This window comes from Temnothorax longispinosus, chromosome 3 (genome assembly GCF_030848805.1).
Source record: "Temnothorax longispinosus isolate EJ_2023e chromosome 3, Tlon_JGU_v1, whole genome shotgun sequence".
Classification (NCBI taxonomy): Eukaryota; Metazoa; Arthropoda; class Insecta; order Hymenoptera; family Formicidae; genus Temnothorax; species Temnothorax longispinosus.
Genome location: NC_092360.1, coordinates 20,185,657 through 20,211,372, shown reverse-complemented (window position 1 = coordinate 20,211,372; position 25,716 = coordinate 20,185,657). Strand labels below are relative to the sequence as shown.

The 25,716-nt window shown below is 36.7% G+C and overlaps 2 protein-coding genes across 19 annotated transcripts in view; one reads left to right on the top strand and one right to left on the bottom strand.

Annotated features, from left to right (window-relative positions):
• Positions 1–21,742, top strand: part of Mtd (TLD domain-containing protein mustard) — a 152,482-nt gene extending 130,740 nt beyond the window's left edge. For 14 of the 16 annotated variants that reach the window (XM_071773869.1, XM_071773866.1, XM_071773865.1 and 11 more), the window contains 3 exons: positions 13,494–13,775; positions 14,402–14,571; positions 14,656–21,742. In XM_071773869.1, the coding sequence (XP_071629970.1) occupies positions 13,494–13,775; positions 14,402–14,571; positions 14,656–14,791 (588 nt within the window). In that variant the 3' untranslated portion in view covers positions 14,792–21,742. Of the gene's footprint in view, positions 1–466; positions 986–6,170; positions 6,514–13,493; positions 13,776–14,401; positions 14,572–14,655 lie in introns of those variants that run through there. The other 2 variants (XM_071773872.1, XM_071773873.1) reach the window with 2 other exon arrangements.
• Positions 21,743–21,749: 7 nt separating this feature from the next.
• Positions 21,750–23,634, bottom strand: Syx8 (syntaxin 8). 3 transcript variants are annotated; one of them, XM_071773875.1, is made up of 6 exons: positions 23,517–23,634; positions 23,196–23,397; positions 22,927–23,121; positions 22,561–22,814; positions 22,394–22,486; positions 21,750–22,279 (listed from the first exon to the last, which is right to left on the bottom strand). In XM_071773875.1, exons 2-6 carry the CDS (start codon positions 23,228–23,230, stop codon positions 22,116–22,118), a joined length of 741 nt encoding a protein of 246 aa, XP_071629976.1. In that variant the 5' UTR covers positions 23,231–23,397; positions 23,517–23,634; the 3' UTR covers positions 21,750–22,115. The 3 variants fall into 3 exon arrangements, with proteins under 3 accessions (XP_071629976.1, XP_071629975.1, XP_071629977.1); XM_071773874.1 differs by having other exon boundaries at positions 23,474–23,603; XM_071773876.1 differs by lacking the exon at positions 23,517–23,634 and having other exon boundaries at positions 23,196–23,336; positions 23,371–23,508.
• Between the last annotated feature and the right edge of the window lie 2,082 nt (positions 23,635–25,716).

Here is a 25,716-nt window from a genome sequence, read left to right as displayed (position 1 = left end):
GAGAATAATCACGTCGAATTACTTGCAGAACTAATTAAAAATAATTTTACAACTAGACAAAGGCGTATAAAATGAAAATAAGTGATCTAAGTTGAGTTTAATGGAATATAAATACACGTCGAGCAATTGTTGAAGATTAGTGATTTGAAAGCTGTAAGATGAAATATTTTGCAAGACAACATTCTGAAAGGATTGAACATAATATATGCAATTATGTTTCTTGGATTTGCCAAAATTAACGTAGTCCAGGGAAGACGGTTCTCGAGACGTTCACGAGAACATTTGCGAGGAAAAAGTGAAGAACACACGAGAAATTTTTAGAACGGGTAGCACCACGTGTTGCGCAGCCGAGGATGCGCAGTCGTCAGGAAAGCATCTGCCAAAGTATATGCGTCACTCATTTTCTTCTCCCCTCCTCTCGCTATTCATCACTTGTATGAACGTATTAGATTTATTCCGAAAGCTCCAGTACGGCTTCAGTCCTCGTGAAGTGAAGTTCAGTCGTCAAATGACTTGCCAGAATAAATAAATAAATAAAAAAGGAATTATTACATCGGTGTGCGATAACGTCAAGTAACGTTAAATGTTTTTTTTTTTAACGCTGTTTGAAACCAGTTAGGAATATTATCGGAATATCAAATAATAATATTAATGTAAACAAGTTCTCTCGCTGTGACTTCTCAAGGAACATTACGTTAGGAAGAACGTTGAACGTTGCATCTATTTGTTGCTCGATTGCAACTGTACTTCTTTAAAAAAAATTTTATGTTTCTCGAAGAAATACAATTTGAGTAAGAGGCATAATGTAAACACGACTTTCACACAATTTTCCATCTGTCAACGAAGGAGAGAAAGACTTAAGAAGAAGGTGTCGACCGCGATTTTTAGTATCCATCGAAGGTAACGCCAGTGATTGAGGATGCCGAGGCCAAAGATGCCGAATCCGATCTTCAAGATCACGAAATTCTTGAAACAGAAAACGAAGGTAAAAGTCAGAGTTGAGATGAACGTTTTTCAATCACGCTTGCTTTTCTACGCGAAGCAAATGTTTCCAAATGCAAAATTGTCAGAAATGTCAGTTTAGGAGGAATTTTATAGAGTTACGTAATATACGTGTAGCTCAAAATTTAAAATTGATGACGTAAAAGATTTCCAAATCGTGATTTTATGATATATTTCTTCGAATACAAAAACTTTATACATAATTATTCTTCGGATAATAAAATGATAATAATAAGTATCATATTATTATGGAATATTAACATAATTATATATTTATAATTTTGCTTTACGATATATCTTAACTGCATATTACTGTTATTGATATCTCTTTTATTTATTACGAAATACACACTTACTGATCAACGTGTTAATTTATTAATCTACGAACGTTTCACTCACGAGTTTGTCAAGATAAACAATTATTTGCGTATGATGCTATCCGACTTAATGTTTACGACGGAAACTTTAACAATTCGCGTTTATATACATAAAAGTCGTGCGTTCGCTTGCGATCTATTTCGCATAATTTGCACATTAATGACTCGAGAAGAGCGGCGCTTTGCATGAGACGTATTTAACAACCGGTCTTTGGTCGAGCCTAAGCTCACCTTTCACCGAACCAAAGAGACTGTCACTGTAAAATGCGCCACTTAGAACTTATAGTCGGTTGAATTGTGGCAATATCATTCGACTGATAATATGCCGGTTATCACTCGCATAGCAGCTTGCGTTTGAAACAGCAGGTAGTGTTTAGGTATAAAATAGATGAAAATTTTTCGAAGGAAAAGAAAGAAAAATTTCATATCTTGCCCTCTTGACATTTTAAACATCGCTCGAGTATTTTGAGTGAGTTTTAGAAATGTATTCATGATTTTATACCCAAGAAAAAAAATTTTCATAAGAAAACACATATGGACTTATTTTTTATATAATTACATATGAAAATTTTTTCCCGAGTAATGAAAACAAATTTGCAACAAACATTAAAATGTTGGATACCTATGCAGCAACAAATTTATTATAATTGGCATTGAGCACTAAGGCCCGGTTGCACCAACGTCGCATAACTTTAACCTTAGGTTAACTCACTCTTCGTTTCTTTTTTAAGGGTCACAGTTAAAAAAAGACGTGAGTTAAGAAGAAGAAGAAGAGTGAATTAAGCTAAGGTTAAAGTTATGCGACATTGGTGCAACCGGGCTTAAAAGTAATGCGATCGTCAAATCTAATAAATAGTTAGAATTATTTAAGAAAGTTCAGAAAAAAGGAATTCTTGATACAACAAAATACTGGGTTAGCGCTCTCGAAAATTGTTGTTTTTTTTTTTATATTTGAACTTTCGTCACGAGCAGGGATGTAAGAAATTTGAACACAGCGTACAGGAATAAACTCATTCTCACGGAAACAAAATTGACCAAATTTTCTTGGCTTATCTATAATAAATTTATTCTCGAAACTTTCCAGCCATTGTATAATGCAATAATGACATACCGGTGCTTATGCTACGAAAGACAAATGGAATCCGTGGAAAAGATCTATTCCGAAACATTAGTCTTGCCGCAATGATTAATATAAATAATAGTAAGAATGAGTTTCCTAGTAGAAATATTTATAAGAATCGATTTTTTTTGGCTCGTTTTGTTTTAACAAAAATGTCGAAACATCAGTTATAATGGCTATGAATACATCAGTTATAATGGAATGTTATAATGGTTATGAAATTAGGACGCGTATTCTTGTTATTATTATTATCGCTATTAAAATAATAAACTTAACGAACCAATGTTTGCAAAGAGAAGTCATTTTAACCGAGTTGCCGACAATTTAAATTAACTATAAATGGCCATTTTTTCTTTTAAGTTCTGATATTATCAACAAAGAAAAGTGTCATTAATTGTGAGTTAGTGCTGGTTGATTCTTTATGTTTCTTGGAATTTGAAGTAAAACTTGACAAATGATATAGAAACAACAAATAGATAGATAACGCGTAAAATATGCTCTTAAGAATGATTTTTATGAAAATTTCTAGTTAGGATGAGTGTACCTATTCCCGAATTCGTATGTAATGTATTCTGTGCATTGGCATGATAAACACGACGCGATTTTCATTTGTGTCGGGGTCAGTTGTGTCAATTATTCCATTATTTATCGTTCCAACAATTATCGTTGTAAACCGAAAATTGTTGTTCTCGTATTTTTATCGAATTATTTTTTTTTAACTGATGACTCATGACCGGTATTATTTGCATAGATAAACCATCACGTTAACAACATACTTCTTTCTATATTAAATATATGTGTATCATGGGCTTGTTCTCGGACTTATTTTTTTCGAATTTTTACCAAGAACTATATTTCTTTCAATATTAATCTTTGATAAAACTTTTTACATGCGTTTTGCATATAATTTTACATTTTGTTCATTAAATATCGGAAAGTAAAATTAGTTAAATTATTTAATTAATGTTTCTACTTATCTTAATTTGTTCACGATGTGATAGCAAATTATTTTTTCCAGCAAAAAAACGTGATCAACGTTATTACGTTACATTAAAATTAAATAATTAATGATTATTACATCAAAGATGAATAGTTTGCAATTTAAATGTTTTATATTTATAGTTAAACATGTTTTTCAGAAATACAAATTTTTTTTTGTAAAACTACATATTTTTTATAGATAGTCGTAAAGTAGAAAATAATGTTTATTTGGCAGATACAAATTTGTGGAAAAATTTTAGGATTCTGATGTAATCTTGCATTTCATTAAAAAAAGATAAAGTAACCTGTATTTATACATGTAATTAGCCTCATAATAGCTATGCTGCGTTCTGTTTAGAAATGTTGCGGGATAAATAGCACGCTTAATATGAAATGGCATTCGCGTGCGCCGACGCGCATTCAAGTCGCAGGCTCATTAACTTTCATATTTATTTCCCAGCTGTTATCTCGGAATTGTAAAGGAAATCGGCAGACAATTTCGCGCCGCGCGATTGTCAATAACGATCGCGGTCACCCTTCGCGATCTTTTGGTAGCCGTTTCCTGGTCTCCTTGAATGTTAACATTCGTGGTTGGCTTTTAATGCCTTTTACGAGCTTTCCGTATGCGGGATGATCAAGTTTCTACGGATGATTATTTCAGAGTATGCATCATGTATCTTATAATTGTTTCTCAAGAAGGAAGCGAAACATTTATTGATTGTTTTGGAGCTTAAATAATTTTTGTAATACTTATAGATATTTCTTTCTTTTATTTATTTCTTGTTTTTGTCATGTATAAAGGAGATGATCTTAATTTAAGTTTTGATTGAGCTTAAATGTAATTATTACACTCTATATAATCAGATAATTTAGTGGACATATAAAAATAATGGCGACACTCGCGCTTTAATATATACTTAAGTATTTCAACATATTTCCCGTGGACTGACGTAATGCGTGACTTACGTAATGTCGCGCAGTCAAAATTATAAAAGCGACGTCGTCACTTTTTTGCGAAATTATATAATTGTGCTTAGCTACTTACGACATAAATGTCCTCTGTGCTCACGCATTATGTCCCACAATAACACTCCTTGCGTAGCAAACTGCCAGGAAATTTCGATTAGCGGATCACGTTGTAGTCGGTTCGCAATTGAAAGCAATTTATGTCCTCGCTCCGCGAGCCTTATTATCTCTCGTAACGGGTGATCTATATTTTTCGTTCGGCTCGCTTCCGTCTCTCCACGGTCTTAATTAAAGTTTGACTAAAAAACAAATACTGCACATAATCTGAGCATTCTTTCGCTCGCGATCTCTGAATAGAAATTACGTAATGTACGCGCACGGTGTCCCGCGCGTTTTATAAACAGTCTTCGCAGTTTTACTGCATAGTTCTTTTTTTTACGGAAAATATCGTTTCGTTCGACTAAATAGACGCGTCTGAACATCCTGTGTACAAACTCGCCTCGGCTGAAATCTTCATCGACTTGCGCGAATCAGTGGCATTTAATGTTTTTCCCATCTCTGATTAATGATGACTTGTCTTGCCTGGTACAAGACAATTTATTCATAAAATTAGCATATGTAAACGCGACCGGACACGATCACATCTCGTATTAGAGTAATCGGAATGAATACATGGAATATACCGCGTACCCCTGTTCGGTATTCATTTTAATCTAATGATGATTTATTCTTAGCCTTATAGCATCATACATTTTAATCGCGGAAAATCTTTCGCGAAATAAAAGCAGCGTGTGAGATAAGCGACCGCGAGGTGTACGTGACCATCTATCAAAGTAATGCATTTTTTGTCGAATTGTTAATCCTGGCTGACTAATGTGTCAGAAATGATGAAGCACTTGCTCGAACCTGTTGAAACTTTTTATTTGTTTCGTTTAATTATTGGAAGAAAGTGGTGATTTGCACATTCTAGCTTGGACGAAATTTTCTTTGAATTTAAAACTATACTAAAAGGCAATAACGATTTAATTAGATATCCTCTTACTATCTTATTTTTTATTTGTACTTATCTTTATTGACCTTATTTTTTCCATAACTTTAACTATTTTTTCCTAGACTATATCTAATCATCATTTGTGCAACTTTGGCATGTATTTAAAATTTTCCGTTATGATATATCAACAACGATATGTCATGCATTTACTTACGAGAGTCTTCCTGAGTTATTTTGTCCTTGCGTAAAAAGGAATTGCTTGAACCTCGCGGAGATAAGTATACGGAAATCCATCCGAAATCTCATAACGGCACGCGGAAGTTCGTTATTACGAGCGTCATTAACGCCGGCGTTATTAAACGCAGTTTTGGCAGATCGAATGACACCGATGGCGGCTTCTCCTTCTTCGCGCGGTTCGTTAACACGGCCCCCGGTCGCTATCAGAGTCGCATCAGGACGGCTAGGAGATCGAAGGTCGATCGCGCACGATAGTAGTGCACTCGAGGCCAACGCGAGCATTCGGCGGGAATTTATGTGTACTTGACATTAAGCGGGAAGAAGGGAGACCGGAAACGGATCTCGATGAAAGATTTTTTTTTGTGAAGTTTCTCGCGCGATGGTCACCGAAAGAAATCGGACCGAGCGCCTCCAACATCATTCAGTCTCGATCGATTCGTCCTGCCGATCGCACGAACCTCGCTACTGCCGTTTGATCCTTTACGTGTAAAGGAAAAATCGCGTGAAAGAAAAATCTACATGTCAGTCCAATCGGTATAACTGAATCAAAAATTTTGTGTCGTGTTGATTTTTAGCTCCGTGGAGGCGAAAACGTGGAATTTTCTTAATTAATCGATAGCACAATTGTAGTCCTCAATTGAAACCGAAAACGAGAGCGTGATTTGTGAAGTCGCAGTTTGAAGTTAAATATCGGAAATATTTTCATCGACGATATCCAAGAGTTCAAAGTTTATAGCGAGAAGCTACGATAACGTCTAGACTTCATTGCATCGATAATGACGGTCGATCCGTGCCCCATTCTGAATTATGTCTTTCAGCATTCGTCGAGAATGCTTACGGTGAGTTTTATTATTAATCAACGTAATCCCTAATTACAATAATAATTGTTTGCAATAATAATTTATGTTACGACATAGGATATCATTAATATGCTTTATACAACATTGGAACATATATAATATGTACTAACAAAATATGTTAAGAAATATTACACTATATATATATATATTTATGTTTGGAGCTTAAATTATTCGAAATTCCCGTAAAATCGGACACGTTAATTTATTAGCCACTAAAAGCCTTTATATTTCCACCATGTAATTTATAAATAATGATAACATAAATTATGTTATTTGTGTACAATCAGATAATTGACGAAAATAATTACGTTATCATAATTTTTGGTTGTTACTCTCATCATATATACACAAGAGTATTCTTTTAATCGAACTCAATCAAATTAACCCAAAAAGTCCGAAATCAGTCTAATTGATCTCAAAGAGATTTAAATCGCGTGGCCGATAAATACATTTTCACGCGTTTGTTAGATATTCCTTCGAGTTAAAGCGGCCGCTGTGAGTGCGCAATTATTCTCACGAGTCCGCAAATTTAGTTAGATATTGTCATTCTTCGCGTCTCCTTAACGAGTAAATCGCAACGAAACACAGTTTGTTTATTGCAAAAAGGATGTGTGTCTTAAGAAATAAGACATTCCGAGAGTGACAAAAAATTCGACTTTTTGTCATTCAATTTTTGCTTCACACGGTAATAAGTTAGAAGCAAGATATAAATCTGTATGATTTAGACTTTAGACCACTCTTAGACCATAGTGATGTGTATGTTATTTTTGAACGAAAGATTAGTTAATTACTTTAAGACGTTTGTAAAACGGTTGATTTATGTTTCTTTTTGCAGTAGCGAATTCAATCGTAAAATTAACTCACTAACGCCTGACTAATGGGCTTTTCACGGTCGTTAACCTGTCAGAGGAATGGGGGGACGTGTTCTTCCGCGTTCTATTTTGATACCTGGCCTGCATATCTGAAAAGAAGCGTTAAAGATGGTTTCTTGTAACTTATTTTTCTATACGAGCACGTGAAAGTCTCGCCTTTTGTGACGCATCACGTGGAATGGTCTCCAAGTTTCCATTGTGTCTTCAATTGTTTTTATCGCGCTATTGTATCATTAATGGAAAAACAAGAAGTGAGAATAAAAAGATTCTTTATTAGATTTCTATATTAATAACAGTTATTATGACATCTGAGATATAAAACAGCTTACAATAAACGTTTGAAATGACTTCATTAATCTTCATTAATCTGTGCTAGATTTGCCTCTAGGCCGAAGACGATTTTGTATTGCATATAATTTTCGCAATTTGATTTGACCCTTGACTTATCTGAAGTTTTTTTTTTTTAAATTATTATATCTTTGGGACATTGTGTATCTATATATGTTTTTCCACGAAACTCTTTTAATCTGCTCTTCTTATCTTGCGATGACCTCCGCGCGGAGATCGATTGATTCCGTACATATTTCTCGGATTTCAGATCGCGCGCGCGTGGCCACCTCAATGTTGTTATTGCTAGGTATTGCATCGCTCGACGTAATAATCGCAGACGAATGTCGCGGAGCGCATATTAAGATTATAAAGCCCCTTGCACAATAGCTAGGCGATAGCGATAGCGATAGCGACAGCGACAAAGTTGCCGACAAAGGTATAGCTTTGTCGGGAACCTTGCCGCTGTTTCTATCGCTATCGCTATCGCTATCGCCAATATTGTGCAAGAGGCTTAAGTTGCGCGATGTGACAAGAACGCGAGATGTCACACTTTTCATTTTTATACTCTTATAAAAAACTCGTAGAACAATAATCAAACTATAGTACTTATACTATATAGGAACTAGAATTGCAAAGAAACCAGTTGTTTTCTCGTTTGAAAAGCCACTTTGATTTTATATACGTATATGAAACATAAGAAATTATTCTTCTAAGTATTAAGATTATATTGAAATCATCAAGATAAAGATTTTATTATCATCATTTTGCTAATATCGGATTTAATCAGGACCAAGTTCGCGCTTGACACAGTTTGTATTTACCGATGTGTGTGTATATATCCATGTATCATCAGGTAATCAAAACAGTTCGCGTGTGGACAACACTTGAAAAATTTACGCAACAAGTCAAGTAGTCAACAGCGATTATCTGAAGTTAGTACGTATGTCATAATGCAGGTTAAAACTTGCGCACTGCCAAATATTACAACATAAAAAGCAATTTATAGAAGTGGCTTTTAAATTGAGAACTGCACGAACTTTTTACTTGATAAGTTAAATATTTTTGTCAAATATTTTTATTCGTTCAGTATTATTTTTGATTAATATTAGTTCTGTTTTTATTGTATATCTAAGTAGACATAATTTCATTATCTTCCGAAAATTCACCTGTTAAACAGAAATTGTGTTTTCAAGTCGTACTAATATACAGAAGTCGATAAATTCGTACATGTTAAATGTTATATGTTTTAATTTATTAGTCTAATTTGATATCGATAAAATTATATCGATAAAAACATCAGTGAAATCTTTATCGATGATTTCAATATAATTATTCAAATTAATTCTGCAAATTTTTATTTTGCTTGCTTATCGATTTGATTATAATATTTTGATTTTGATTAAGGATGTATCACACGTACAATCTTAGACAAAAGTGCATGAAATTTGAAATACTTGAATATCTACGCCTAACGCATAGTAAATCTAGATGTAAGATACTCAAATGATAGTAGGAGTCTTATTTTTACTCCTAGAAAAGTATTTTTTACTTTATAAATGTTTTTTCCGTATTATTTGCGATTTTTGTAATTTATGAGCCTAAACTTTTGGCAGTGAAAATACCCTGATTTCAACTTTATAACGTCAAATTATTAATAAAATTAATAATTAATAATTAATTAATTATTAATTATCATTAATTATTAATTTATTTCTTTAAAACGGTGTAGTGAAGACAATTGAAACTTGGCAGATATTTTCATCTATTCGTATACTAGATGTACAAAAAAATTCAAAATATTGGTAGCGCTCCTTCAACATTTTTTTAGCTGTTTTATCCGCCAAAATCGTCTCTTCCCATAAGAATACGTGTAAAATCAGTGAAAATTAAAATCGTTATATCTCAGCAACCGTTTAGTGGATTCGTTTCTACTTTTTAGTAGCACATCAGGAAGACTAAAAGAACATTCTCACAAATTTTTATCCACTTGGTAGCGCTTTGAAAATAGGTGCAATACATCCTTAAGGATTATTCTTGAAATCCGAAATATTTTGTTATATATATTTTTAAGCTATGGATAATTGTTAAAGATGTTGCTCTTATTAAAATATATAATATCTAAATATGAGCCATAGAAATCAATATATCAGAATTCGGAGGGTAATCTTTATAAAATAGACGATGAATCGTCACGTGGTACTTTTTATCTCCATATAAATAGTTAGGAAAAGGTTTATAAAGATCACTATTGTTCCCCCGCGGTTAATTTATTAAAAAGTCGATAATTGCACTAGCTAACGAGCTGTTTGCGCGGAACATCTGGAACAGCGTGTCGCTATCAAATTAAAATTAACGCAATGCGTCCAGTGAAGTAGTCGATAATGATAATGAGCTTTGAAAAACTTCGCAGTGAAGAACTGATTGACCGGCAGTGACGACATTTTTATATCCGTCCGTCCGTGTGAGAGACGAATGTCAAAAGTACGATAGGCTCCCGCATGCCGCGATAATGCAATCTTTATGTATAAATAAACGCTTGGCTGCTTTTCCCGCGTACAGGAACATGAAGAAATAAATGTAGGGTCCAGGATATCAAATTCTAGATCTTTTTTTCCTTGTGCAGATCAAAGAGAATCTGAATTACATGGTCATTAACTTGCACCTATTTACGTAATTTTGTTGTAAATTTTATTACTTGTTTATTGCCTTTCAAAAATTTTAACGAAGGTTCTAATAATGCCTTGTAGATAAAAGGTAAAATTAATTTGCTTTTGGGACTCTCCACAGTTTGTTATTATTAACATCGATATATTAATGTCAATTATAATATATCGATATATTTATGTTAATATATTTGTGTATTAATATAATCTTATAGCAAAGAACAAAAATTCAACGAGGAAAAGTTCAGCTCCTCTAGCTCTGTTGATCTTCTTGTTGATCTTCCTCCTCATCAGACATCTTAAATGTTAGAATAATATTATCTGAGGAAGTCAAGGCAGCTGCCACCCATAACAAACATTCGTATAAAAGCTAAAAATTTTTCCAATCGCGAGATCAAAGTTTATCGGATTTTTTTTCTTTTTTACGCAAAGACGACAGGTTTGCTCGATAATGATTGATAATGTTCAAAACATTAGCAGCAAAACAGACGGTATCTTTGGAGCACAATATTTTATAGTCAACTCATATGTAACATAAATAACGGGAACACACACAGTAAGAGGTAAATCGATGTGCAATGCCACCCGAAATATCACCGCATTATTTTTGTTCGTTTACAATAAAGTCCATTATACCAATTTAGTGTTTTATTACTCTTGCATTAAGTGTTTTATCACTTTTGCACTATCGCAAAAGGATTGAACATATAATAAATGGCGACTTTATTTATATAAAATTTCAACGATAACCTACGACTCAACTTCGATATTCTTTTGACGTCATTCGGATAGTCCTCGAAAATTTAATACTCAGCTAACTAAAATATGTAACGCCAGAATGGTAGTAATGAATCTTTTCCGATTCATCTCGAAGTTTATTACAAGATAAACAAAAATCACGTATGCATCTTCAGTAGAGCAAAAAGAAAGTTAAATTAATTTTAGAAACTACGTAATGTTGGTCGAGAGAAGTAAATCGCATAAATTTTTTTTCATAAATGACGCATATCTATAAACAATACACGCAACATATTTTCAAATGTAAAAGAATGTGAAAATACATATATCCAGACATCTCCCAAATACGCTTTGTGTGTCATCCGCGGTGTAAACATATGATATAATCGTTAATGTTTTATTTCCCTCACTCATGTCTCCAATCTGTATTAAGCAATATCTATAACAGCTGTCAGAAGCACATTTTGTTATCATATACAGCGATACACACAATCAATACTAAGAATTACTAAATTATACCAATTTTGTAAAAACGTCGCAACACACACAACACGTGCCGTGTCCAGGGTAGGCGTACGTGAAAATCGTTATCGAACTTATCGTTCCCAGGTGTACGAACTTGCGCGGTCGCTTTATTATTCGGATCGGTCGATGATGTACCTCTTCAAAAATTTAACACACCGTGTCGCGTGTTAACGATGCGTGGGATTGCCCACGGATCAGCAATCTACATTCCTACCCTACAAGATATAATATTTTTCGCGATTTTATGACGATTAGCAATATATATTCAGCACATCGAGAACGCAATTTTTCATTGCATTCCCGAAGATTTTTTATTCAATTAACCGTTTTGTTAGCATCCTTAATTTTCCTCCTTCTTAATAAAAATTTCATAGAGTGAATTACGTTTTAATAAATATAAAGTTAGGTGGATCATCGGGATAAAATGGAACAGTAATTAAATTTATCATAAAAACGTTAATACTTGTTTCGCTTTCAAATAATTTTTATTTTTAATTTTAATATTTCCAAATTATTAAATAAATATTTATCGTTTTATATAATTCCTTATAGTAGCTATTAAATTCGATTATATTTTTTAAATTTGTATTCTAATTCAGAAAATTATTACGTTGTTTCGAGCTTCAGTTATACTGGAATCTATTATAAATTATTTCCATCTACTTGACATCGGTGCTCTACTCATTATTTATGCATCGACTTTCGGGTTCAACGCGACAATCGATGCGCGGCGTTCAATCGCTCCGATATACGATTTTATTCCAAGGCCGTCCGTTTACAGTAGCTTCTACGATTCGGGTTCTCTATCATCGGCTGCTCTCCGTATAGATATGCAGTGTGCACCGCGTGGCTTTGCATTCTCTCTCTCGCGCGCGTATTGCATTATCATGCGTGGCGCGAAGCTAAGCGACTCCGTGTGATGGCGGTCGACGAACAAAAGTAATTTAATATTAGCACACATTTCACGGTGGCCTCCCACGTTAATAATTATCCGGCAATTGACTTGAATAAACGCAACACCCACTGTGGTTACGTGAGATCGTAGTTAACGGAGTACAACACGACACTTGGATGTGGTAGTGCCCTAAATGTGCTTAGATTTAGTTAAACCGAGGAGGTCAGAAGCCAAAGGGACGTCGACAACAATTAATTTCCCTATTAGCAGCACTTGTTTTCCAATTTCACGAGAGATACGGCAAATTCCACGTAGAATTCTTAGGAATTTGGAGTCAGGCAGGATAAAACTGAAATATTTTTATAGAAGGTAATTCTTAATTTGTTAAAATAACAACTTATTTACTAGATATCACAAAATTATATGTATATTAATTTTATACGTGTATTTTATATACCTGTTATATAACAAGACACGGTAGCCATATCAATTATATTTGCTAAAAAGGGCATGTTACGTTTATCCTATATTACGATTCAATTATACAATACACTTCAATTGTTACTTCAACATCTTGCCTGACTTTGATCCAATATCTGATCGACTTTTAGGATACTCCAAAAATGTTTTACTCAGCATATCCAGAGTAGACATCATGTGCATGTTGCAAGATAGTTTCTGTGTTTAATGAACATTAGGAGAGAGTTCTCCACTTCGCATATGTCTTCAAACATTCGTGCCTTCCATACATACTAATAAAGCATCGTTTAGAACATTATTCACATCCATTTGTGTCACGATCATCTTTTCATGGAATCGCTATTGGTAGAGACGACTTTACTTCTTACCTCCTCGATTAGAATTCGCGATATACGTCATCATTGTCGAGGAATACGCTCGATATCGTTATTAATTGACGCATTGCCTCATTCACAGGTACTGTCTATGAGCGAAGAGTTCAGGCGAGCTCTTTACGCGAACAGTGCCATTTCTTTGGACAACGATGTCATTGTGCCTGATCTCATCGGCACGACGGAAATACTCAGCGACGAGCACAGGGAACAGCTCTGCCGTCATCTGCCCGCGAGAGCAGAGGGTTACCAGTGGACTCTCGTCTTCAGCACCAGCCAGCACGGGTTCAGTCTCAACAGCATGTATCGAAAAATGGCGAAGGTCGAGAGTCCGATCTTGTTGGTCATCGAGGACACGGAGGGCAATGTAAGTTCCTTGTTTCGTAATTCAAATTGTAATCGATTGGGGGGCTAATTAGTTTTAATTTGACCCAAGAGTGCGACTCCGGAAAATAAACTCTGCGGCCAATATAACGGTTACATCTGCGATTGCAAACATTTAGTTTTTACGTTGTATATTATGTCAACGTCAGATTGTATATAGCATTCTACGCGTCTGACGCATATTAAGAAGCTTTAAAAATATAGGTACATAATTATATTAAAAATATAATTATTTAATAGAAGATCGCGCATTGTTGAGCCAATTGGCACTGTGTATATATAATTATCAGAAAGATGAACTAATTATAAGTGGAAAGCATTCAGTCTAGTAAAATGTCGAGAACAACTGACCTGATTAATCCGAAGTAGAAAGTTTCGCGATTATCATAATTAGTCTGAGCGAGAGATTAACATTGGATTTTCATAAAGTTGTGTTCGCCCGTTGGGCTTACTTCGTGAATATCCCGCATACGTCCAAACTGGTTTATCGCTAACTCGTTCATTCGGACTGTTTATTCAGAGTTCATAACAAGCGTACAAACATCGAATACTCTTTTTCTCGGATTTACCGTGTCGCAGTCTTTATGAATCACTTTTTTTCTGTCACAGGTGTTTGGTGCACTGACCTCGTGTTCTCTGCACGTGAGCGATCACTTTTATGGTACCGGCGAGTCCCTGCTCTTTAGGTTTACGCCGAGGTTCCAGTGTTTCAACTGGACCGGGGACAACCTGTATTTCATCAAGGGCAACAACGAGAGCTTAGCGATCGGTGCTGGAGAGTAAGTTTTTCTCATATTAAAAAAAAAAATGCCACTACTTCCTTGCTAGATGAGAGCTTTACGAAAGTGGTCTCGTTTTTTTAGCGGCAAGTTTGGGCTTTGGCTGGACGGTGATCTGTATCAGGGCAGGACACAATCCTGCAGCACATACGGCAACGAGCCGTTGGCGCCGCGCGAAGATTTTGTCGTTAAAACATTGGAATGCTGGGCATTCATATAGGACACGGCCTCATATCCCCAGCCCGCCACTCCTTCGCCATCACCGCAGCCTAATTTAACCTGAACTCGTGAGCCTTGTGAAGGTTTCGCCCCCAGGAGAGATTAGAGGAAGACTAACGATTCTAAGGACATTGTCGGAGGAGTTGAGTCGTGTGTCGTTGTTGTCACGACACCTCGATTAACTCGATCGCCATTTGGGGAAATCTCGCCCAGTGCCAGACAGGATGATTCTCTGAGAAGAAAAGAATCGTCAATGTCCACACGAAGAGACAACGATTGCCTGAAGATTGGTGAGAGCGACGAGACGCAGCCTCGAAAGGGATGCGGACGTTTGTAAAAGAGACTGTCATGGCCCGAAGTTATGCGATCATAGCGTGTGCTGCAACATGCCTACCTGCGTATCTCGTAGCTACTGATTATCGTTAATTGCCCCCGACTCCCCTGTCTTTTTTTAAGTTGGCATATTTATTTTATTTTTTTTTATATTTTGTTGAATGAGTTGTTGTTGCGAATTGAATGTCGCTCGTCAATTTGATTTGCGGTTATTTGTGAATTGACCGAGAGTCGAAGAATTATGATTACTTTATACGATAATCGTTACTTCGAACTAGTCGTGAGTTTACACATCTAACGCCAATATAAAGATAATTACGATAATGATGATGATGATAATGATGATGATGATGATAATGCAGATGATTATAATAATGATGGTGGTGATGAAAGAATGAAAGTGTGAATGATTGGAAAAGATATGGATGGTAAATGCGAGGCGAGACACATAACGTTTGAAAGAAAACAATTTACAAATTCAATACGATGAAGATGCTAAAACTAACAGTTTGTTGATGTGTAGATAATGTAGATAGTAAATGTAAATATATATATACATATATATACATATTATGATCGTGTTGCAATGATTGATTTTGACGGTACAAGTAGAGAGAACTCTTTGCGGAACGCTGTGTAGCTCGTCATGTATAATGCAGATGTTTATTGAGAGCCAAGAAACGTATACGCGACACGTATATACATATTACATGCATACACATGAGGATTGATACACAGATTGCGGGAAGCGTGCTCTCGCGCAACCGAATATAATGATCCATGATCTGAGAAAAAAAAATGTAGTTTTAAAGAAAGGAGATACCTCGAGCTGACCTTACGATTAGAAGAGGAACGTGAAGTCGAACGAGAAGTCAATGATGTTGTGGATTGACTTAAGTCAGAGCGTATTCGCGAATCTTGTCGTCAGTAAATTAGTAAATGTGCTTTGGAGTCACGAGTGACCACAACGAACACACATGCCTGTGCCTGCTTCGCTCTCTTTGTCTCCCTCCGCCAAGTGTACTCGCGGATATGAAGCGAGTATCTCGAGCGTGAATCCATCTTCCTACCAGCGTACGAATCCCCTGATGCAAACGATCAATCACTTTAGATAGCACATCGGACGAGGAATCATCGTGTTCTACTCGCGTTACGATACTCTTTTAGACCTAGTCCAACTTTGTACGACCGATTATACACACAATCACACACTGTTCGAGCTTATAATCTCTATCGCGCGCGAGCGTCGCCAGGTTAAAACCTAGCGTGTGTGTACTCGCCCGTCTCTGCTTGGCGCGCATTGTCTATTTGCAAAGAGAAAGTGAGGAGAACAAAATCTTGTAATGCGCGCAAGGCGAGCGATCTTCAAGCGCAAAAAAGAAGGGAAAATGTGCAAAAGCGTTTTATCAACTGTCGTATTGCGCGAGATCGGACGAACTTTTCTAATACATTAAGTTATGAACATTGTGACTGAGTTGCAACCGTTTGAGAAGACCCACGTTTGGCGCGTGTCACTGACTCACCACCTTGAACAAATCACATATTTTATACCACGTAGACCTAACGACGACACCGCCGTATATCTTTCTCCTTCTCCCCATAATTACTCTAGATACAATTTCTATTCTACGAGAGACCACGCGTTGTATTGTTTGTATATGCGATTACGGGATCCTCGTAATCTTAACGAAGGCGTTCCTCTGCTGGTCGGTTACCGATCAGCAGGGCCGCACACGACGACCAAGAGTGCTTATTATACTAACGACAACACAACTTACACACGCGAGCACAATAAAACACACGCAGAAAACTTTTTATCTACCTTTACCTGTTTACCTCTTTCTCACTTGTGACACACGGATTCCTCTCTGCCGATGTACACCATCGGAGAAACGTTCGAAAGACTGAACGGTCGATCCAAGATATCCTAACAGAAGAACGAGACCCAAGTGTTCGCGCACTGGTTACAAGACGCACTATAAAAAAAAAAAAGAAAAGAAAGCGCGTGATTAAAGCCGCCGACTGGGCAGAGTACAGTGTGTGACACTTAATGTGAATTTGAAACTGACACAGTTCCGATGAGGGTTTAATTTTCCACGCGATGCGAAACGGATGTTAAGACGTGTGATGGTAGACGTTAAAAAATATAGACTTTACCGAGCCTCACAAAACTCAACACGAGTGAGCATAGAGTCCATTTTTCGCGTGCATGTAGCGAAATCCTATAATCTATCGGGATTGGTTCTCTCGATCCCACGATGTCGACGAAGCACAAACAAAGTATCAAGTCAACGTGCAGCACTACCGGCTTCACTAGGGTAGCAGTCTCGAATTTGTACACTTCAAATGCGACACATAATAACACGTTGCGTACGATTAGAGTTGCTTAGAGCGTAAATTAGACACTAGGCGTAATCATGTGATATTAAGTGAAAAGAAAAAAAAGAAAAAAGCAGTTGCGCTCCTAGATGATTTATCGAGTCGCTTCGACGGTACCACGTGGTTGCATACGCGACGTCGTCATGTACACCATATATACATATATATATATATAAAAACACAAAACATACCTCGAGATAAAGATATTTTCGCTTCCTTGATCCGCGAAGCGATTGCGTGCGATTGCGGGAACGTTGCTCGAGGAACAGACGGATTCGAAATGCGCGGTCAGGATAATAGCACCTGTGTGCGAGAAAGAGCGAAGTACGTGCTGCATCCGACAGCAGGTGACGATAACGATAAGCCAAATGAAGGGAAAAGAATTACTCATGATCCTCGCCTTAATGTGAAAAAAAAAAAAAAAAAAAGAAATTAAGATGTCAATGTGCACTGTAACGAAAATAAAACATTAAGTATTTCTGGGAAACGAGCTTTTCGTTGATTTTTTATTTTTCTTCGTTTTCGTCGTTCGCACTTCTTGCGTGTCTTTCGTTATCGTTTGTCATTCGCGGTCGAGCCGTAACACATAAGCAGAACCGATAATATATGTGCGTGATCTTCCGGTCGGCCAACGCCACCGAGACGAGTTCGATAGGTCTCTATTGTTTCAGCATCTCGTACTGTGAACTTTGCAAACCAGAGGTGAAAAAGATATCCGTAAGATTTAATTTACACGCCTAGGGAACTACTACGGATAATGTTTGCTAATTGATAGTTATATTTATGTGCGTGATAGTGTGCCAAGTCTTCTTGCACACCTATTGATATCGTATATCGTATGTCAATGCGCGAATGACGCTCCTCGCTATCATCTGAGAGTGAGATTTCGCTTTTCTTCTTCCGCAAAGCGTCTTCTATATCGGATGTAGGAGTGCGCGGCAGATACAGATTATCTAGAGTATTTCAAAGAAACACACGCGGTACTGCCTCTGTAGAAGTAAACTAAAATGTACCCAGTGGCGGATTACTCATTAGGCGCGGTAAATGTTTTTGCGATCTTACAGAAAACAATTGAAATAAATTATACGATTGATTGATACTCGTAGTGTTTAAATATCAGACATTTAAATTGCTCCTATGGTCTTTTTTTAAATAATGTGTGATTTTATATTACATGACATGTTGTGTAAGAGAATGTTAGAGAATTTATGAGTTATGCGTTGTTTGGAGCAACGTTCAGAGCCCCGACATGTTCCAATCCGCCACTGAACGTAGCAAATGAGATTAGAAAAAGAAATCCCAATTGTAACGAACGACGTTTCCTGTTGTATATATGTATGAGCGTATTTCGGCCAGCGCACGTTTATAGGACACCTCCGTGAGACTCTTTCAAGAAATCGTTGAATTAACTATCATGATTATGCAATTTTCGGCACATTGTATTTTTCAATAACAGAAGATACAGCTTTTACATTAACAGCGTGACGAAACTTAGAGCCTGAGAGAAATATGCCACCATCCACCGTACATATCCGATTTGCGGATGCGTTACAATGAACTAGCGTTATAAAAATACTTCGCAGTTTGAACACACAACCGATGTTATTTCACCGCTTGGAAGTAAAAACGAAGAGTTACTACGCGTTCTAACAATAGAACATTCGTGCTTCTCTATGTCCAAACTGCAGGATGATAACGGTTGTGTTAGTCTCTAAAGATTAAGGATATACAGGGATATGCGGGGTGTTCCATTTAACTCGTGTCAGTCTTTAATAATCGACTATTTGATAAGTTGAAGATTTAAGGAATGATTTCATTGCGGCAATATTATACACAAAAAGATTCTTTGAGAATCACATATAAACACATAAAGTCTTATTTTTTAATTGCTTCTGAATATGTATTTAATTAATCTGATAGAATGTATCAGTAACAGTATCAAATTTGTGATGTTTCTATTAAGAAGATATTATCAGATCTTTTTTTAACTATACTTTCTGACGTCGATAATGGGGAATGTTTCAGCAAAATTACTTGGTTTGATATTTTTCTTAATATCACGTTTAGCTCTTATGGATAAAACTTCTATTTCTGCTTTAACGTTTAATGCATTTTTTCCCTAGATTTTTTACACAGATCCAGCAAAACTGATTTTTTTATTTGGAAGGAAGGTGTTCTAACACCAAAACATCTCCCTAAGATTCACCAATGGTTTCTGACATCCCTTAAAATGAGATATGTCTATATCCAGTTGTTAGTCACAAAAAGGAACAGGAAGATTGTGTGAATATTAACAAGTTGGAATTGCAAGAATGATGGAACACCCCGCATATATTACGCTCTAAAACTATGAGTACGTGTGTAGTCTGTATATATATATATATAAAAGACATTCCCACACAAATGAGAGTAGCGAAGATCCACGCTGAAAATCGTACGCTCGGTAACTTTATAACATGTATGTACCTACGCATACACACGTAGTCGATATTAGCGATCGTTAGCGAACTGAATGTAAAAAAAAAAAGAGAAGAGATTCGAGGAGAAGAGGAGGGACAAACTCAAGCAAGCAGCACAACAAGGAGACACATACCTTCGGTATACACAATTGTCAATTAGATTCAGACTGACTGCAGGGACTTGAACACGCATAAACAGTTCGATGTTCTTCGATGTTTAGCTAGATAAAGTTGTCGTCGTCGTCATCGTCCTCGTCCTCGTTAATGAGCACGTTATTGAGAACACAGTCGACGCATTTAATTCGGGCTAGTGGCGATAAATGTGAAGCGATTAGCGGCTAACGGGACCCATTTGACATAACGAAAAAAAATATTCTAATATTACAGATACATAAATAAATAAATATATATATATATATATATATATATATATATATATATATATATCAGTCAAAGAGAGAGAGAGAGAGAGTAGGATGTCAGAGAGTTTGTTTGAGGTAAGATGTTGGGTCTTAACACGGGAGTCAGCGCACAAGCCACTTTGGTCTCGCTACGGAACCACGTAATTAACGCTGTGTACGCTACGTTATTGGTGTGCGTCTATTCCGCAATTACAGCTATACCTGTGTAAACGGAAGAGATATCCGTGCTTCTCGCCGCCTGGAATTCTGAATGTTTTCGACCGATGCTTTTTGTGGGGAAAAATTTTTCAATGCGTTTTGCCTTGCGCTGTCGTGCTAAGTGGCTATCGCGAAAAATTAATTGAAGTTAACTGAGATCTAAACTGATCCACTATCTCTTTCGCTCTCTCTCTCTCTTTGCCTCTGTCTTCAGGAAGAGGCAGAGTGTCGGTTTGAACATCAGTTAACTTTGACTAATGTTTAGGGAAACAATCCCCTCCCATATTGCATAAATGTTTGATCGGCTGTTAATGTAGACAGGTATCCGTAGAACTTATTCTCATACGATCAAGAAGCTGTTTGGTTCAATAACGAAAATCTGAATAATTGATGTGACATTCGTAGCGATTTCTGTGTTGAAAAGAAAAAAAAAAGAAACAATTCTAGTGACAACTAGCTAGCGCAGCGAAAATTCTGTTATAACCAGAGATATAGGCAGAGCAAAAGTTTTATTGAACTCAAAATGGCAAAGATGTTCCAATAATGCGAGCATTTCGATGTAAGGAAATTTGCAGTACAATATCTCAGCTCAGAGATTCGACGCGGGGCGTTGTAACGAAATCTCACTGTATGTTATGAAAGAGCGAAAAGTGCTCTCGGCGATTTAGCAAGTATTAAAAGTAAATCCAGTTTGCGAGATAAAGGAAATCGGGCGATGTTGTAAATTCAATGCGATATATCCGCTGGAAAGGAAAACTATTGCGCCAATTGTACATATGTATCTCAATCTGATAGCACGTCTCCTACAGACAACAATAGTAATCCAAATAATTTTTGTGTCGGATTGTAAAGAGAAAGAGCGTCCAGGCATTTCTTTCGTCTCTGTCAATTGTTCCAGCAGAACGTGTCTCTGAAAAAAACACGCGTTGAAGACACTGTCCAAAATGCTGGCGAAACTGAGAAAGCGGATGTATCTGGCACAAAGCAGTCTACACTTCTTTTTATGTTTCGTTTAAATGAATTAAACGCAGAAACAATAGCGATCCTTTTCTTTGTATCCCTGGCGCCGAGAAAGTTCGCATAGAACCAGATTCAGGATAGATATTTATGATATAAAAAGAGATAAAAAAAGAAGAAAAATGTAAAAAATGTAAAAACGTATTATGTGTCTCTGATTATGTCAACCCTTTTATTTCCCACTTCCAAGTACCTGACAAGTTTTCCTTACTTATTTTTAAAACTGTAGAGATATCTGCTCTTACAAACAACTTAATATTATTCTTAATGCTAATTGAATATATTTTAATTGGATAAAATTTTACATAAGTAAAATAACAGTACCTCAATACATGTAAAAATAGTTAATAGACAATTGAATGATATACTCACAGAATAAATTTTCACAGAATAAATATTGATAAATGGCAAATATTAACATTTCATTTATACACATGTCTTATTATTTATATATAACATTAGTTTCGTAAATTATATTAAATAATCTTGGGTAAAAAAATATTATTTTAGAATTATACTAGTTTATTAAAGAAACAATAATAATAACGATAAAAAGTAGAAGTATCACTATCCAGTACACACATGTACGGTCTTTGGAATGAATATTACGAACCTGTTGAGTCTTGTTGATTAAAGATTCATCGGTCCTCTCCATGTGATCAGCCAGATCATCAATTACCTCTAAATTACGATATGATAAAAAAAAAGTTATTTCCATGTTGTACTATTTTTTTTTCATATACTATTTCATTAACTGACAAGTTTTCCTTAATTAAAATCTTTTATATTACTCACCGTTTTGGTGATCCACCTCATTGCTAATCGTTTGTCCAATTTCCTTTTGGCGAACAATCACTTTACATAACTCTTCCAAGCCTTTATCCTGTTCTATAAGAAATTAGAACAATGTTAACTATATATATTGTACAATTATTAATATTTCCTCTAAGAATTATTGTTACCTATCAATACTCGATCTTGGTGACTCATAAGATCATTGACAGACACTTGTACGTCTAACGGTTTGTCGTCATCATCGTCGGCAGCCCAAGAAGTTGTGCCACCATCGGCGAAAGCTGAGGAACCTGTCTTCAATAGGCTGGCGCGCGACGACACATAGTCATTTGTACGCGGCTCGTACAATCTTTGTAACTGAATATCCTTGCTTTGCAATTGTTCCACTTGTCTCGTCCTACGTTCAGCTTCCTCAAACGTTCTGTCATGCAGATTTGTACTTTAAGGAAACTTATCATTTCAGATCGAGTTATACTATCTCAAAGTCTAAACTTATGCTAAAACAGTTAATATGTATGCAGATGAAAGAATACATTGTTTTCAGTTTAGAAGCTTCTTCCACTTTGGACTTTAATTGCTGAACTTCCCGCGTGTACTGCTTCATGCGCAATCTTATGTTGGCTGACAAGCTAGCATAAGTTTTCGACGTCTTTGGGGTCCCATCGCGCATAGTGAGATGTTCCATAATCTCACGAAACAGCTTCTCGCATGCGTCATATTCCGTGAGCCTAATCACACGTACGCAATAGATTAGTGGATATGTAAAAAAAACTTGTATAAAAAATAAGATTCAAAAATTTACCAAGGGTCAATTCCTTCGATGTTAACAAGTGCCATTTTCGAGTTGGTCGACGCGTACAAATATATTTATATTAATATTCCAAAGAATACGACGGTGTATTTCATCGTTCGTTACGAAAAATGTTAATTTCTCTATAATCGAGGGATGTACAGCCACATCATTTTCAGGTGATCACAGTCTGTTGAAGTAACGATGACAGCTTCTGCATCATATAATATGATCATATGACAGTAACACAACACAGTTTTATATAAATAAAAAAGTGAAGCGATACAGACTTGCGTGAATGCTTTGACTTTGGCATATAGATAACAAGATAACCTCAAATCACGATGGAACTTGACCGCTGGCCGGCACTGGCGCCTCTATGTGCATAAAAATGTACACTTTGAACTACATAATCACGGATATTTCCGGTGGTTTCGCTCAATAATGGTACATGGTTCGAGTCCGTGCTATGGTTCACGTCCAAACTATTCAGATAAAACAGAGTCGAGATTCGAGATGATTATAATTGTTGTTTCTTGTCTAACTCATCTTTTCAATCATTTGACTTTCATCTCGATTATCTCTTCTAAAACTATAATATTATAAATTATTACTTTATATTAAATCGTATATTTTCTAACAATAATTTGCAATTATAGGAAAGATAACAATTTTTTTATTTAATAAAAAAATATAATTTCCTGCAACCTTAAGATTGCAGGTAGTAAAAAGGTGCAAGGTAGTAAAAATTTTTATATTTTATAAAATTTTATATTTTTATTAATATTTTATAAACTATTGCGCACTAATCGCGGCCGTGTATTCCGGGAGCATGCGCATCTTTCCCCGTGTTGGTTCGTTTATTAATCGCGGGTTAATTCGCCGTTTAGAGGCCGGCCGCGTGGTCGCGCGCTCGCATTATAAAAACAAAGTAATCCCGCGATAGGGATTCATTAAACGCCGTTAATTAAGACATTATCACGTCATAATGATCTCTCTCGCGGAGGCTTCGGGGAACTTTAATGAATGAATGAAACACGCCTCATAAATAATAATTAATCTGCCGATTAAGCCAGAGCCCTGGCCAGCGGCCGTGGCCGATTGCCGGAGCGAAGTACGGTGGAGAATTGCTCGCGTTTTCGAAATGAGAGTCGTACGCGTGTTGTCACGCTCGCGGGAGACGATGCTGTTGGCGATGATCTCGACCGCCTGGCAGATCCTCGACGATCGCGTTTGCCTCTCTCTCTCGCCGCGGTGGGCACCGGCTTTTAAACGGGAAGTTGTAAGTAGAACGTGGACGATACCGCTCGCGGAAGCGCTTATTATTTTCGCGAGAGTATACAACGGCGCTAATTGCACGAGGAAACAAATAGGTAAGCCCGTGATTTAGGCTGCAAATGAGGGATCTGCCTGACCTGAAAAGGAAGAAAGTATGAGGCGTCGTCCGAGCGGAAATCGCAGCTGACCCGCAAAATTCAGGTTCCTTAGAAATCGCGATCCACCATCGTTTCCCTCGCAATCTATATATCTTCCGTGCGCAGAAAACTGGAATTTTGTTTCGAGGGACTCGCTGTTCACGGAGGCATTACGTCCGCGTGTCGCAAACGACCTTATCACATGTACAATCCCGAGAAACGTACAGTTCGTAGAACCGAGTGGCCGCGACTGTTTCATGTCCGTTGACACTTGACCTTCGCCGGAACGGCGCGAAATCGCGCGACTCCGTTCGAGAGAGCCGCTCGATTCAAGATCGCGAAAAGTCAGCGATGACACACGTATGTCACGTGTACGTCTCTGTTGTAGCTCGCGATTGCGTCTAGATATACTGGAAAATCCGGTATACAAGTCCGACCTGTCTGCCTGCCCTTCGTGTTTCGTGAAATACCTCTGTTCGTCCTCCTTCTTCCTTTCGCTCTGTGTTTTGACGAAGAGCTGAAGAGACGCCGGTGTACGTAAATAAACCAGTTTGACGACACGTAAAGGTGCGATTTCATTGACGCTAGAAACCAGCGGCAGTGTCAAGAAAATGTAGTGGGGGAAGAAGTTCAGACCGTCTCAACTTTTTAGCGTACCGCAAAATTCAACGAAACTTCTTCTCCCACTACATTTTCTTGACGCTGCCGCTGGTTTCTAGCGTCAATGAAATCGCATCAACGCGTCGATCGTGTATCATCGTGTAGTGGCGTGTGGCGTACGCATCGCGTAGCTTAATAAGACGATCGTCTTTTAACAAACGCGCGCGCCGCAAATATCTAGCATATCCTCTTATTTTAAGAAGCTATTCGGATTACTATAGTAGAATTTGCTGTAGAGGAATTTACTCTTGTTTATAGCTTACGCATCCACTCTTTTATAAAGTAATACGTATTACTTAAAGAAAAATATTCTTCATGTAAGATTTTTTGCTTAGAGGAAGTGCTAAGAGGAATTTCCCCATTTATTAGTAGAATATTTTTTTGGGTGTGGTCATTCTAAAATTGATGTAATTTTAAATGCTTATGATGTAAGCATATGTTAATTAAATCAGTGTCGA